The following is a 12,891-nucleotide window of genomic DNA, read 5'->3' on the forward strand; positions in this document are numbered from 1 at the left end:
CACCACATGGATGATGAGGTGACAACTGAATACAGCACCTATTCAATTTACAAAACGAAGCCTACTTGGAGGTCAGGGATTTGAGACTGCACAGGCCGGAGGAACAGTTGGAGGCGCCTGTCACATCCCCACACCCGCCCCGTGCTGAGCGGCCGGTTACCGCTCGAACATTCTCGATGTTTTCGCAGCGCCTGTTGCCCTCGCGCACCCTGGCACAGTGCAGCGCGGGACGGCCCGATTTCATTATTTAAAATACGACCCTATTCCGCTCCACCGGGCTCACACGTGCGAGAGTCAGGGTGAGTGAACCGCCCACGTACCCTAAAAAAAACCCCTAAAGAACTGCAGATATCGGAAATCTGAAATTACTGGAAAAACTCAGCAGGTCTAGCAGCATCTGTGGCGGAAAGCAGAGTTAAAATTTCAGGTCCAGGGACCCTTTTTAAGAGTATCCCTTATCTATCAGAGACAGATACACAAACTGCACGGTAACATTTGACAGCGGCGAGTTTTCTCCATGTACTACGGTACGGCGGTTATTCCACAGGCAGGTGGCTGTGTGCTTCAGTAACCCGTTGAAATCGCACACACTCGGAGCTGCAGCTTCAACAAGTTTGGGGATCTTTTTCTTATCGCTTGTTTTATTTTTAATTTTGTCCAACTCGCGTTACTTTTCGTAATCATAGTCTTGAACAGGAAAAGAGCTTCCCTCCGTGTACAGAGGGAGTGCAGGTTGCTGCGGCCATCGCGCTGCCTGCTCCTCCGCTTCACTGGTCAGCGTGTTCTGGCAGATGGCCACGATGTTGCAAGTTGCCAGATCGGCATCGAAATGTGATTACTGGATCGACGGCTCTAACAAAGAAAGCGCCCTAGAAGACTACTATGAGATCGAAGCCGAACTGGGACGGTATGTCTGCAGCCAATTCCACTTTCCATCAACCCATTTCAGTATGATTATTCGCTCAAAATGACACTTGCAAACCCAGTTTGTTTTTGTTGACAGTGTTAGTACAAGATAACATTAGCTGAGCTTGAAAATGATCAACCTTCTGATTTATATTAGAATTAAAATCAAAACGATTCTAAGGGTGATATATTCTGGCATCGGTTATCCTACTACCAGATGGATTCTGTATCTGCAGCTTTGAAAGCCAAAATGAATAAACAGTCGTGGGTTATTCTGAAGTATTGCAGACTAATATTTGGAATGATTTTGAAATGAAAATGTTTGCCAATGGAGCTCTTAAGGCCTCGACAATTTGAATAACTAAATTATTACTTCATTGGTCATTCGTCATCTTAAGACCATATCGGAGTTGCTTCCATTCCATGCAATGTATATTTCTCAGCGATATAACTGTTTTGTAAGATGTCATGAACTGTGGGTTATCGTTGTTCTATTTCATACATGCGATCAGGTTTTTTTTAGAAGAAACCCAGGAGGCTTATTGAAGTTTAGTATTGTATAAAGACGCGAAACGCACATGAAGGACTTTTTTTTCCCCTGTTATTCTCTTGTTGCAATAACATTGTTTTCCTAATTAAAACTTTCGCAAACTTAAGAATTCATATTGAAGCAAAATTAACTTCAAATCAGAATAGTGGTTTCTAACTTTTTTTTTAAAGAAGCATATTGGTAGTTATCCATGCCTCATGTTTATTAGAGGATATTAAAGTAGGCATTCAAACTTATTTAAACGGTGGTCAGATGGAAGAACAGTTTGTTCATTTTCTGCGTTTTGGTTTTTTGGTTCCTGAAACTTTATTCCAATAATTTGGGACAAGATCCTTGGATGCTTATTTTTGATCACGAGAAACGGTTCAAGTGGTAAAATTACAGTACAGGTTCATGCAGGATTGGCGTTCCACATGTGAAGATATGCCACTTTTGACATGTTCCGACTGTCTTGGGGGATACCGAAAGTAATAATTGGCGGGGTTTCCAACCTTTCGACCATTATCAAGCATTTTTGATAGAAAATGCAAATGTGGATATTGAATATGCGCATCACTGCTACAGTTCTAATGTGAGGAGAAATTACAGTATTAACAAGAGTATTCACTGTATTGAAATACACAACTACAGCAAATTCAAGCGGGAGTGAGGGAAAGATATTTGAGGGAGAAGATTAGGAGAGCATTCTGTTGCTAAAGAGAGAGTACTGTGCTTGTGTCTTTAGACCTCTGTTCATGAATTCCCTGCTAAGAATAAGATATCATAATTGTTGTTACCTTTCAACCAGATATCCAATCCCAGCAAAGGCTATCGATACAGTAGGATTGGGGTTCCTGGAAGGTGACTACAGTTGAAGAACTTGCCTGATGGCAAATCTATGGCAAATAAATCTGTAGATAAAAATAAAGTACAACAAAACAAAAGTAAAATTAAAATTCTACAAAATTGCATTTGTTTCAGCTAGCATTGTTCCAGCTATCTACTGACATTGGTTGTTAATTTGTTCCAGAATTGCATATCTGGGTTTCTGCTAAATGTGTAGGATTAGATGTTCCAGCATATATAAAATCCTTAGTATTTGTGTAGAATTATGTGACATTCAAGGGCAAAGGTTCAGTTCAGCTGTCCTCTGACATCACTTACTGTAGGCTGTTGCACATGAGTCAATTAGCAGAAACTGTAAAAATGTATTTCCATGCAAGCTCTTGTCAGCCAGTCACATTCAGCGATTTTGTCTCAGGATGTAAAAATGCATCTCGTTAACTTTGAAGAGCTTTACGTTCAAGCTTGACACTATAACCACAGTGCCTACACTAATGCTACCCACACACATTTTTCTAGTTCCTGGAAGACTGCCATTGCATAGTATGTGTATTAAATTGAGTTATAACTGTTAATCATAGGTAAAGTAATTCAGCCAACATAATATCATAGAAAAATCCTCAATTTTTCTCTACAACTTAATTATTTTCAGTTGGTGAAGAAAATTTAATAATTATTCAGGCTGGTGTTTAAGATACAGAATTTAATTTGGTCAGTAACTGGCTTTAAACAAGCCTTCCATTAAAATATGCAATTGTTATATTTCTATAGCTCATTTTTTAGATATTAACCCTTAAATTGTTGACACTACCCCCATAATTCCTCTGCAACATTATCCTTATAGTTTTTTTTAGGATTAATTTTCATATACATAATTTGGCATTGTTGGAACCGCCAATGCATCTGTGTATATTATTTTAGAATCTGAAAATTCAGATATTTATTAAAAGAATAAAAGTATGATGCTTATGTCAAAAGGCATTAACTAACCAAAAGTCAAAGAATGCAAGTATCCTAAATACACTATATCTTAAATGATCAATAATATTAAAAATATCTAGAATATAATTATTTATGTTCTAAACTAAACTTCTTAAATTGCCTTCTACACCCTTTTTTATATACCTTCTAAAACCTAAGTCAGATACTTAACAAAATTTGGAAGATTAACTACTTGGTCTGAATCTGCTCTAAAGATTTGTATATTGGTTGAGATTGCTAGGACCTTCTACTTTCTTCCGTCAAAGTTGTCCCTTCAAATTTCTTCCAAAAGTCCCATTCTTGTAGACTGCCAGTTCAACATGTGTAATGCCATCACCTTAAGTCTAGATACTTCAGATCAAAACTCTCCTAATTCTAATATTCTAGTAACTGTGGAGTCTTACACGTAAAACTCTGTCTCTTTCAGTTCTCAGCATAACCACCCCAGAAGTCAAACTCTTTGTTAAAAATCCTTCAGTCAAGAAGTGGCTAAACTCTTTGAGCTAGGACATTAAATTCAAAATGAATCCTGTGCGAAGGAGATGTCCCATGGTCTACAGTTAAATTGTTCTGAAAAGTAAAAATCTTGAGACTGGAGTCACAGTCATAATCTACCCACCCCTATAATTAGATTCTTGATTATGCTTTGCTATTCTATTGTTTAACTCCTAAACAGCTTGGTCTCTTGACCACTTATGGAAGCTAGGTGCTTGATCAGAAATAGACTCCGAGAGAAACATAGTTCTTAAAGGCATTCAACTCTACAAAATAATTTTTTTCTCTGCTAAAAGTATATGGGCCATTAACCTTGTTACAAGGCTACATAGGGTGCTTAAGCCCTGGGCTGAGCAGTTTCTTTTTAAAGAAGCATGTGATGATGCCATCTACAACAAGATAATACTAATGCACTGACAGCATTCTCATCTAATGTGACAATTGCTGGGAAGTCAGTGAAGTTACACTCCTATCTTAGATGTATATGTTTTTTTATAATGATATATTTAGAGCAAAACAGCACATATTCTTTCAACCCATCAGTCATCTAACTTGTCACTTAATTTTAATCTTACCACTTCATTCTATTTTTAAAAAAAAGATTTTGAGTTGTCCAATCTTGATTGTCCTTGAAGTAATCGGCTAGCTAGGCCATTTTAAAGGGCAATTAAGGATTGGTCTCATTACAATGGATATAAAGCAGGTAAGGAGAGCAAATTTCCTTCCCTAATAATCAGCAAACCAGGTATTTTACAGTGTCATTTCATGGTCATAATTTCAGAAACTATATTTCAACACAATTTATTTAGCTATTTTTCAATCTCATCCTCTACCTTGTTAGGGTTTGAACCCAAGCCCCCAGAATGTGGATCTCTGGATCGTTAGTCTAATGACATTACCACTACACCACTATCTTGTCCTGTACTAGGTAGTCCTCTTATAGTGTCATAGAGTTATACAGCATGGAAACAGACCCTTCGGTCCAACTCAGTCATGCTGACCAAATATCCTAAAATGATCTAATTTCATTTGCCACCACTTGGCCCATAATCCCTCTAAACCCTTCCTATTCACGTGCCAATCCAGATGTCTTTTAAATATTGTATTGTACCATCCTCCACCACCTCCTCTAGTAGCTCATTGCATACACACACCACCTTCTGAGTGAAAAAAAATTGTTCCTTCCATTCCTTTTAAATCTTTCCCCTCTTGCCTTAAACCTATGCCCTCTAGGTTTGCACTCCTCTACCCTGAGGGCAAGACCTTAGATATGACCCTCATGATTTTATAAACTTCTATAAGGTCATTCCTCAATGTTCGATGCTGTAGAGAGTAAAGCCCCAGCCTTATCAGCCTCTTCCTATAGCTCAAACCCTCCAATCCCAGCAACATGCTTAAGTCTTTTCTCAACCCTTCATGCTTAACAATATCATTCCTATAGCAGCAAGACTAGAATTGAATACAGTGTTCTAAAAGTGGCCTCACCAATGTTCTGTATAGCTGTAACATGACATCCCAACTCATATATTCAATGCACTGACCAATGAAGACAAGCACCCTCTTCACCATCCTGTTTATCTGCGACTCCATTTTCAAGGAACTATTAATCTGCAACCCTAGGTTTCTTTGTTTGGCAACACTCCCCCGGGCCCTACCTTTAACTGTATAAGTCCTGCCCTGATTTGCCTGACCAAAATGTGACACCTATCATTTATCTAAATTAAACTACATCTGCCACTTCTCAGCCTATTGGCCCATCTGATCAAGATTTACTTGAACTCTGGAATAGCCTTCACTATTCAATATATCATCAATTTTGGTGTCATCTGCAAATTCACTAACCATACCTCCTACAGTCACATCCAAATCATTTATATAAATGATGAAAAGGAGTGGACTCAGCACGAATCCTTGCGACACACCATTGTTCACAGGCCTCCAGTCCAAAAAGCAACTCTTTCCTGTCTACTATCTTGAAGCCAATTTTGCTTGCTTTAACTATTTAACTTGCTCCTCTACAGTATCAGCCTCAGACGTATTGCTTTTCTCACTACCTCTTTGGGGCCCTCCCTACTTAATAGTTTAAAGCCTCATGAGTTGTATTAGCAAATCTGCCCATCAGGATATTGGTCCAATTTAAGTGCAACCATCCTTCTTATACAGGTCTCTTCTATCCCAGAATAGATCCCAATGATCCAAAAATATGAATCTCTGCCAATGCACGAATTCCTCAGCCATGCATTCATCTGCCCTATCCTCCTACTCCAACTCTCACTAGCACATGGCACCAGGAGTAATCCAGATATTTCTACTCTTGAGGACCTACATTTTAGCCTCCTGCCTAATTTCCTATATTCTCTCTGCTGAAACACGTCCATTTTTCCTCCAAGCCATATGTACTAATGTGTACAATGACCTTCTGCTGGTCCTTGTTCCTTTTGAGAATATTCTGCACTCTTTCCAAGACATCCTTGACCCTAACACCGGGGAGGCCACACACTATTCTGATGTCTCGCTGTCAGCTACAGAACTTGTCTGTGCCCTGACTAGAAAGTCCAAAATCACAATCGATCACTTGGAACCTTGCATTCCCTCCATAACAGTAGAGCCAGACCAGGTGCCAGAAACCTGGCTGTCAGTGATATATTCCCTTGAGAGACCATCACCCCCCACTGTATCCAAAGCAGCATACTTGTTTGAGATGGATATAACCACGGGAGAGTCATAGAATCATGGAGATGTACATCATGGAAACAGACCCTTCGGTCCAACCCATCCATGCCGACCAGATATCCCAACCCAATCTAGTCCCACTTGCCAGTACCCGGCCCATATACTTCCAAACTTCATATTCATATACCCATCCAAATGTCTCTTAAGTGTTGCAATTGTACCAGCCTCCACCACTTCCTCTGGCAGCTCATTCCATACACGTACCACCCTCTGTGTGAAAAAGTTGCCCCTTAGGTCTCTTTTATATCTTTCCCCTCTCACCCTAAACAAATGCTCTCTAGTTCTGGACTTCCCACCCCAGGGAAAAGACTTTGCCTATTTACCCTATTCATGCCCCTCATAATTTTGTAAACCTCTATAAGGTCACCCCATAGCCTTCAACGCTCCAGGGAGAACCGCCCTAGCCTGTTCAGCCTCTCCCTATAGCTCAAATCCTCCAACCCTGGCAACATTCCTGTAAATCTTTTCTGAACCCTTTCAAGTTTCACAACATCTTTCCGATAGGAAGGAGACCGGAATTGCATGCAGTATTCCAACAGTGGCCTAACCAATGTCCTGTACAGCTACAACATGACCTCCCAACTCCTGTACTCAATACTCTGACCAATAAAGGAAACCATACCAAACACTTTCTTCACTGTCCTATCTACCTGCGACTCCTGTTTCAAGGAACTATGACCCTGCACTCCAAGGTTTCTTTGTTCAGCAACACTGCCTAAGACCTCCTGCATTTCTTGCCTACCTCTCCTACCTTTCTTAATGGTAACGCATCTATCTGACTTTATTTGCGGCTTTTCTATCTTCCTACAATTGCCATCCAGGAATTGCTCGATCCTGGAAATTCCTCATTGCCTCTAACTGTCGCTTCAACGTATTCATGTATTCTGATAGGATTCGCTTCCAAATACACCTCCTGCATACACAATCCCTGCATTTCCCCCCATAACAGTAGAGCCAGACCAGGTGCCAGAAACCTGGCTGTCAGTGCTATATTCCCTTGAGAGACCATCACCCCTACTGTATCTAAAGCAGCATATTTGTTTGAGATGGATATAACCACAGGAGAGTCATAGAGATGTGCTGCATGGAAACAGACCCTTCCAAATCATCCTTATTATCTTGACAACCAATCTCCATTTCCACAATGGTGAATAGAGTAAACCAGGCTCATTTGCCACTTCAACAACTGAAGAATTATTTTTTCTTCACCAGTATAATATTACTTTAATATAGCTGGACTAAATTGCAATCAAAATGGAATAATAAATAGTTGACAGAAACTCTCATCCGTGTGAGAGAGTAAAGGCTTACATAAAGAGATATTGGCAAGATAGTTGAAACATGATCCATTTGGGCAATGATTTCTGTCAATGCTGCATTACATGACAAGTAGTGCAATTATCATCCTACTGTGCAATGTTCTTAGCCATTTTAATTTTCAATAGTAGTATGCTTTTAAATGCTTGTGTTCTGCCTCTCATAACTCATCTAAAGTGGTAGAAAATTTTCAGTTGGTTACCAAAACAACTATTGTGCAAGCGTACATATGCTCTGTTTCACTTATTGATGCTTGAATTTAATGCTTATCATTGAAGGTGGGTGGAACATGTACAACACTGAAAGGAATAGTGTACCATTAGAGACGGGGAGAAACCTGCTTAATGTTAACATGGCTATTTCTTGGAAGTTCTTATGTAGATGAATCATCTCTGATCCAGATCAGCATGTGAAAACATTTGCCGTTGATGTTTGTGAGGGAATTGATCTTTTCACAAAATTTGGAAAAAAAATGGCATAAAACACAAGCAAAATATTGCAGATGCTGGAAATCTGCAGAAAAATAAAGCCCTGTAAAAACTCACCAAATCTGGCAGCATCTGTGGAAGGAGAAGTTCTGAGTCAAATGTGATCCTTCTTAAGAACTGAAGGGAGGTAGAAATGTGTTGGGTTCCAAGCTGGTGTGGGAAAGAACAACAGGGTATGTTTGAGATAGGATAGGAGTTGGAATGGATTAAATGTCAAAAGACACATGGAATGTGAGGAAAAGACTCATGCTTATGTTCTGAGTGGAGGTGGTTCACAAGTGAGCACCCAGTTTGCATTTGGTCCTCTTAATGTTTAAGAGATGATATTAGAATAGAAAATACAGTATACTAAATTGAAATGGGTACAAATAAATCAATGATTCAGCTCATGGCAGTATTTGAGGCCTTGGATGAGAAATAGGAAGGAGATAAAGGGACGGGCAGCTATTGGATTTTCTGTGATTGCATGGAATGTGCTCTGGGAAGGGAACACATTTTTTAAAATGATTTATGAATGGCCCAAGGTACCATCAAGGAACAGTCCCTACAGAATGCTGATATTGGATGGTAGGGGAAGATGTGTTCATTGTGACATCTTGCTGGAGGTGGTGAAAATGGTGGAGCATGATTCTTTGCATGTGGAGGCTGGTGGGATGGAAATTTTGTCTTCTGGTATGTTTTCCTTTTCCCTCAACTAAGCATTCCTTTGTCACTGTGGTTCACTGGCCCTTAATTGTGTTTGACTCAGTTCCTACACTTTCACTCTCACATGTGCCCCACCCAATTATTCCATGGGCTTCAGTTTGCTGCTAAGTCTGTTCTATGTCACATTATGAAATACCTTTTGGAAGACCCTGTCAACTACATGATCATCTTCTCACTACTTTGTTAACTCTTCAAAATTCATTTGTGAGATATGGATAACACTGGCTGGGCCACTATTTATTGTTTGTTCCTAGTTGCCCTTGAGAAGGTGGTGATGAGCTGTCCTCTTAAACTGCTGGAGTCCATGTATCTCATGAAAAAAAAACTGAAGGGAATTAGTTAAGTACAACTTGCCCATAACAGGTTTGTGTTGGCTTTCCCTAATTAATCCTCATTTTGCGAAGTAACTTAATTTTGTCCAAATCGTTCCTCAAAGTCTTTTCACTTCCGAAGTTAAATTGACAGGCCTGTGTTATTGGGCTTGTCCTTACACTCTTTGTTATACGTTTGTAATCCTTGAGGCTTCTGACACCATCTCTGTTTCTGAGAAGGAGTGGAAGGTTATGGTCAGTACCTTCTCAATTTTCACGCTTATTTTACTCAGTTTTTTGGATGTATTATCTCCGGTCCTCGTGACTTACAAAATGTAGAACAGCCAGCCTAAGACCTCCTCTTCACCTACCTTTAGCCTATCCAGGGTCTCAACTTACACATTTTTCACTAAAACTTGGACAACACCTTCTTCCTTGATAGATACAAAGTATTATTATCTCATCTGTGCCACTGTCTCCATGCACAAATTCCCTTTTTGTTGCAGAATTGTCCCCATTTTTCCTTTTACCAACTTTTTATTATTTATGTATCTATGGAAGGATTCCTTTTTATGCTCATTGCTAGTCTCTTCTCATGCTCTGTTTTTCTTTTTTTTTAATATTCACTTGCCTTCTGAACTTTCTATAATCAGCCTGATTTTCAATTATGTTAGCCTGCTGTCATTTACCATATACGATACTGATGCTTTCTCTCATTTTTATTGCTACCTCTATCATCGTTCAGGAAGCTCTGGATTTGTACGTCCTACCTCTTCCTTTGGTGGGAAGTGTACCTAAACATTCAAACTTGAACACAGTCCATTGTTCATTTAAAGTTTTGCTTGTTAATCTTTGATTCCAACTTACCTGAACCAAATTCATTCTCCCTACTGAACTCACCCACATTTAATTAATTCCCCCTTTGGATTTCTCCTTGTCCATCTTCATATGATCACAGTCCTTTATGTTCTGCTCTTTTGACATTTGATCCACTTGACAACATCTTTTCTCATAATCAGATCCATCAGCGCTTTCTCCCTCTTTGGTGAGAAGCATACTGATCTTGAAATTTCTCCTGAGGCAATTCATAAACTCTTCCCCCTCTCTACCCTTTATACTATTACTATCCCAGTCAATATTAGGATAATTTATTACCCATTATAACTACCTATACATCATGCATATCTCCCAAGATTTCCTTACAAATTTGTCGCTTTGTATATTTTCTACTAGATGGTGGCTAATAGAATACTCCAGTAGTGTACTATCTCTTTTATTTCTTAGTTTTAACCTCATTGATTCTTCCATTGACTCCTCCAGAACACCTAGCTTTTCATCACTATATTTTCTTTTGAATCAGTTTTGTTAGCCCACCTCCTTTCTTCCATTCTCTAACTTTCCTGAGCATGCTGTATCCAGGAATAATTAGTACACAGTCCTGCCCTTTTTTTTGAGTTCTCTCTTAAGACCAGAGCATCATATAGCCACATGAAAGCAGCTCTAGTGTTCCAGCAATCTGAATCTCTCATTTGTGTACCGACTTCCCAGCCATTCATTCATCTCTTCTGGCTAATTACTTTTTATGTTCACCAGTTTTTAATATGGGAGTAATCCAGATACTACCATCTTTGAGGTCTTGCTAGCTCCTTACATCTGGTTTAAGTGACAGCAGTACGCAATCTAGACAGTTGTTTCTCGGTAATCAGTTGTAAGTTATGAATTGACAAATTTGCAATGAATATCTGTTGAAGGCCTCATATTAAGGTTTTTGTTTGATGACTAGAGTTTGAACAATTTGAACAATAAAATTCTTTTTTTTAAAGTTCTATTCAATAAAAGGAACTTTAAAAAAAAGACTTTTGCTGTTTATATCAATGATTAGGATGGGAATGTATAAAGCATAATTAGCAAGTTTGCAGATGACACTACAAAATAGGCAGTATTCTGGACAGTGAGGAAAGTTGTCAGAAATCGCAGGAGGCGAGTAGGCTGAGAAGTGGCAAATGGAGTTTAATATAGATAAGTGTGAGGTCTTGCATTTTGGAAAGTCAAATCAAAGTAGGAGTTACATGGTGAATAGTAGGGCCTTAAGGAGTGTAGTGGAACAGAGAGACCTTAGAGTTCAGGTGCACGGTCCTTTGAAAGTAGAGTCACAGGTAGACAAGGCAGTAAAAAAGGCTTTTGGCAAACTGGCCTTCATCAGTCAGGGCACTAAGTATAGAAGTTTGGAAGTTATGTTATAGTTGTACAGGACTTTGGTGAGGCTGCACTTGGAGTATTGTGTTCCATTTTGGTTGCCTTATTATAGGAAGGATGTTATTAAATTGGAAAGAGTGCAGTAGAAATTTTCAATTATGTTGCCAGGACTCAACAGTCCGAGTTATAGGGAGAGGTTGGACAAGCTAGGACCTTTTTCTTTAGAGCATAGGAATCTGACGGGCTATCTTATAGAAGTGTATAAGATCATGAGAGACATGGATAGGGTGAATTCACTCGTCTTTTTCTCTAGGATTGAAGAATCGAGGACTAGAGGGCATTAGTTTAAGGTTAGAGGGAAAAGAATAAAAGAGAATCTGAGCAACAGTCTTTTTGCATAGAGGGTGGTACGCACATGGAATTGACTGCCAATGGGAGTTGTTGAGGCAGGTGCATTAACAATGTTTAAAAGGCATTTGGATAAGTACATGGATAGGAAAGGTTTAGAAGGATATGGGCTAAGTGCAGGGAAATGGGGTTAGTGTAGGTGGGCATTTTGGTTGGCAAGGACCAGTTTAGGCCATAGAGCCTGTGTCCGTGCTGTAGGACTCTATGACTTCAAAAACACATTTCTGGGAAATCACATGACTTCTGCTAATACAAGAGCATAAGAACTAGGAACAAGAGCAGGCAATTTAGTCTGCAAGCCTGTTCCATCTTTCAATAGGACTGTAGCTGATCTCATTTTGACCTCAACTCCATTTTCTTACCTGCTCCCCATAACCACTTAACCTGTTACTAATTAAAAATCTGTCTATCTCTCCTTGAAATCTACTCAATGGCCACACTGTGGGGAATGAATTTCACAGATTCCACAGAAGCCAATTGCATGTATTCGCTTCATAGAAATCAGCTGGTTGGCTGTTTTGGCTTGTGTGATGATGCAGTATTTTGTTTGGAGATTACTTGGTTCTCAAATGGGGGCAAAAAAACTCCTGTTGAGGAAAGATTACCCAACTTGCCTCTTTGTTGTTTCAAAAGTCCCTTGTGAATCTCATTGTCTTGTGAAGTGCATCACGAAGATTTCTTGATACTTTGCTTCCTGATCAAGCTGCATCTGCCAAGACCCCAGAGGCGACTGATATGTTTAGTGACCTGGTCTGTGTGTGCCAGAATAAACAGCCATCTTAACATTCAACACTTTATTGCTTTCAAGAACTGTTATTGAACAAAAGGTTTTTCACCCCCCAAAGTGAACTTATGTAGAGAGAAATTTCTTACCCACTTCACCTGGTGTGCGCGTGTAAAGATATGTGTTTGTGTTTCAAGATATTTTCATGTTACATTGTGTATGAGTTTATCAGTTTTGTATTTTTGTTGATTTAAT

At 39.3% G+C, this 12,891-nt stretch overlaps 1 protein-coding gene across 1 annotated transcript in view; it reads left to right on the top strand.

Annotated features, from left to right (window-relative positions):
• Positions 1-677: 677 nt before the first annotated feature.
• Positions 678-12,891, top strand: part of camk4 (calcium/calmodulin-dependent protein kinase IV) — a 145,482-nt gene continuing 133,268 nt past the window's right edge. The window contains exon 1 of the mRNA XM_060844433.1: positions 678-907. Coding sequence (XP_060700416.1) covers positions 792-907 — 116 coding nt within the window. The 5' untranslated portion in view covers positions 678-791. The remainder of the gene's footprint in view (positions 908-12,891) is intronic.

Source organism: Hemiscyllium ocellatum, chromosome 2 (assembly GCF_020745735.1).
Source record: "Hemiscyllium ocellatum isolate sHemOce1 chromosome 2, sHemOce1.pat.X.cur, whole genome shotgun sequence".
In the NCBI taxonomy this organism is placed as follows: domain Eukaryota; kingdom Metazoa; phylum Chordata; class Chondrichthyes; order Orectolobiformes; family Hemiscylliidae; genus Hemiscyllium; species Hemiscyllium ocellatum.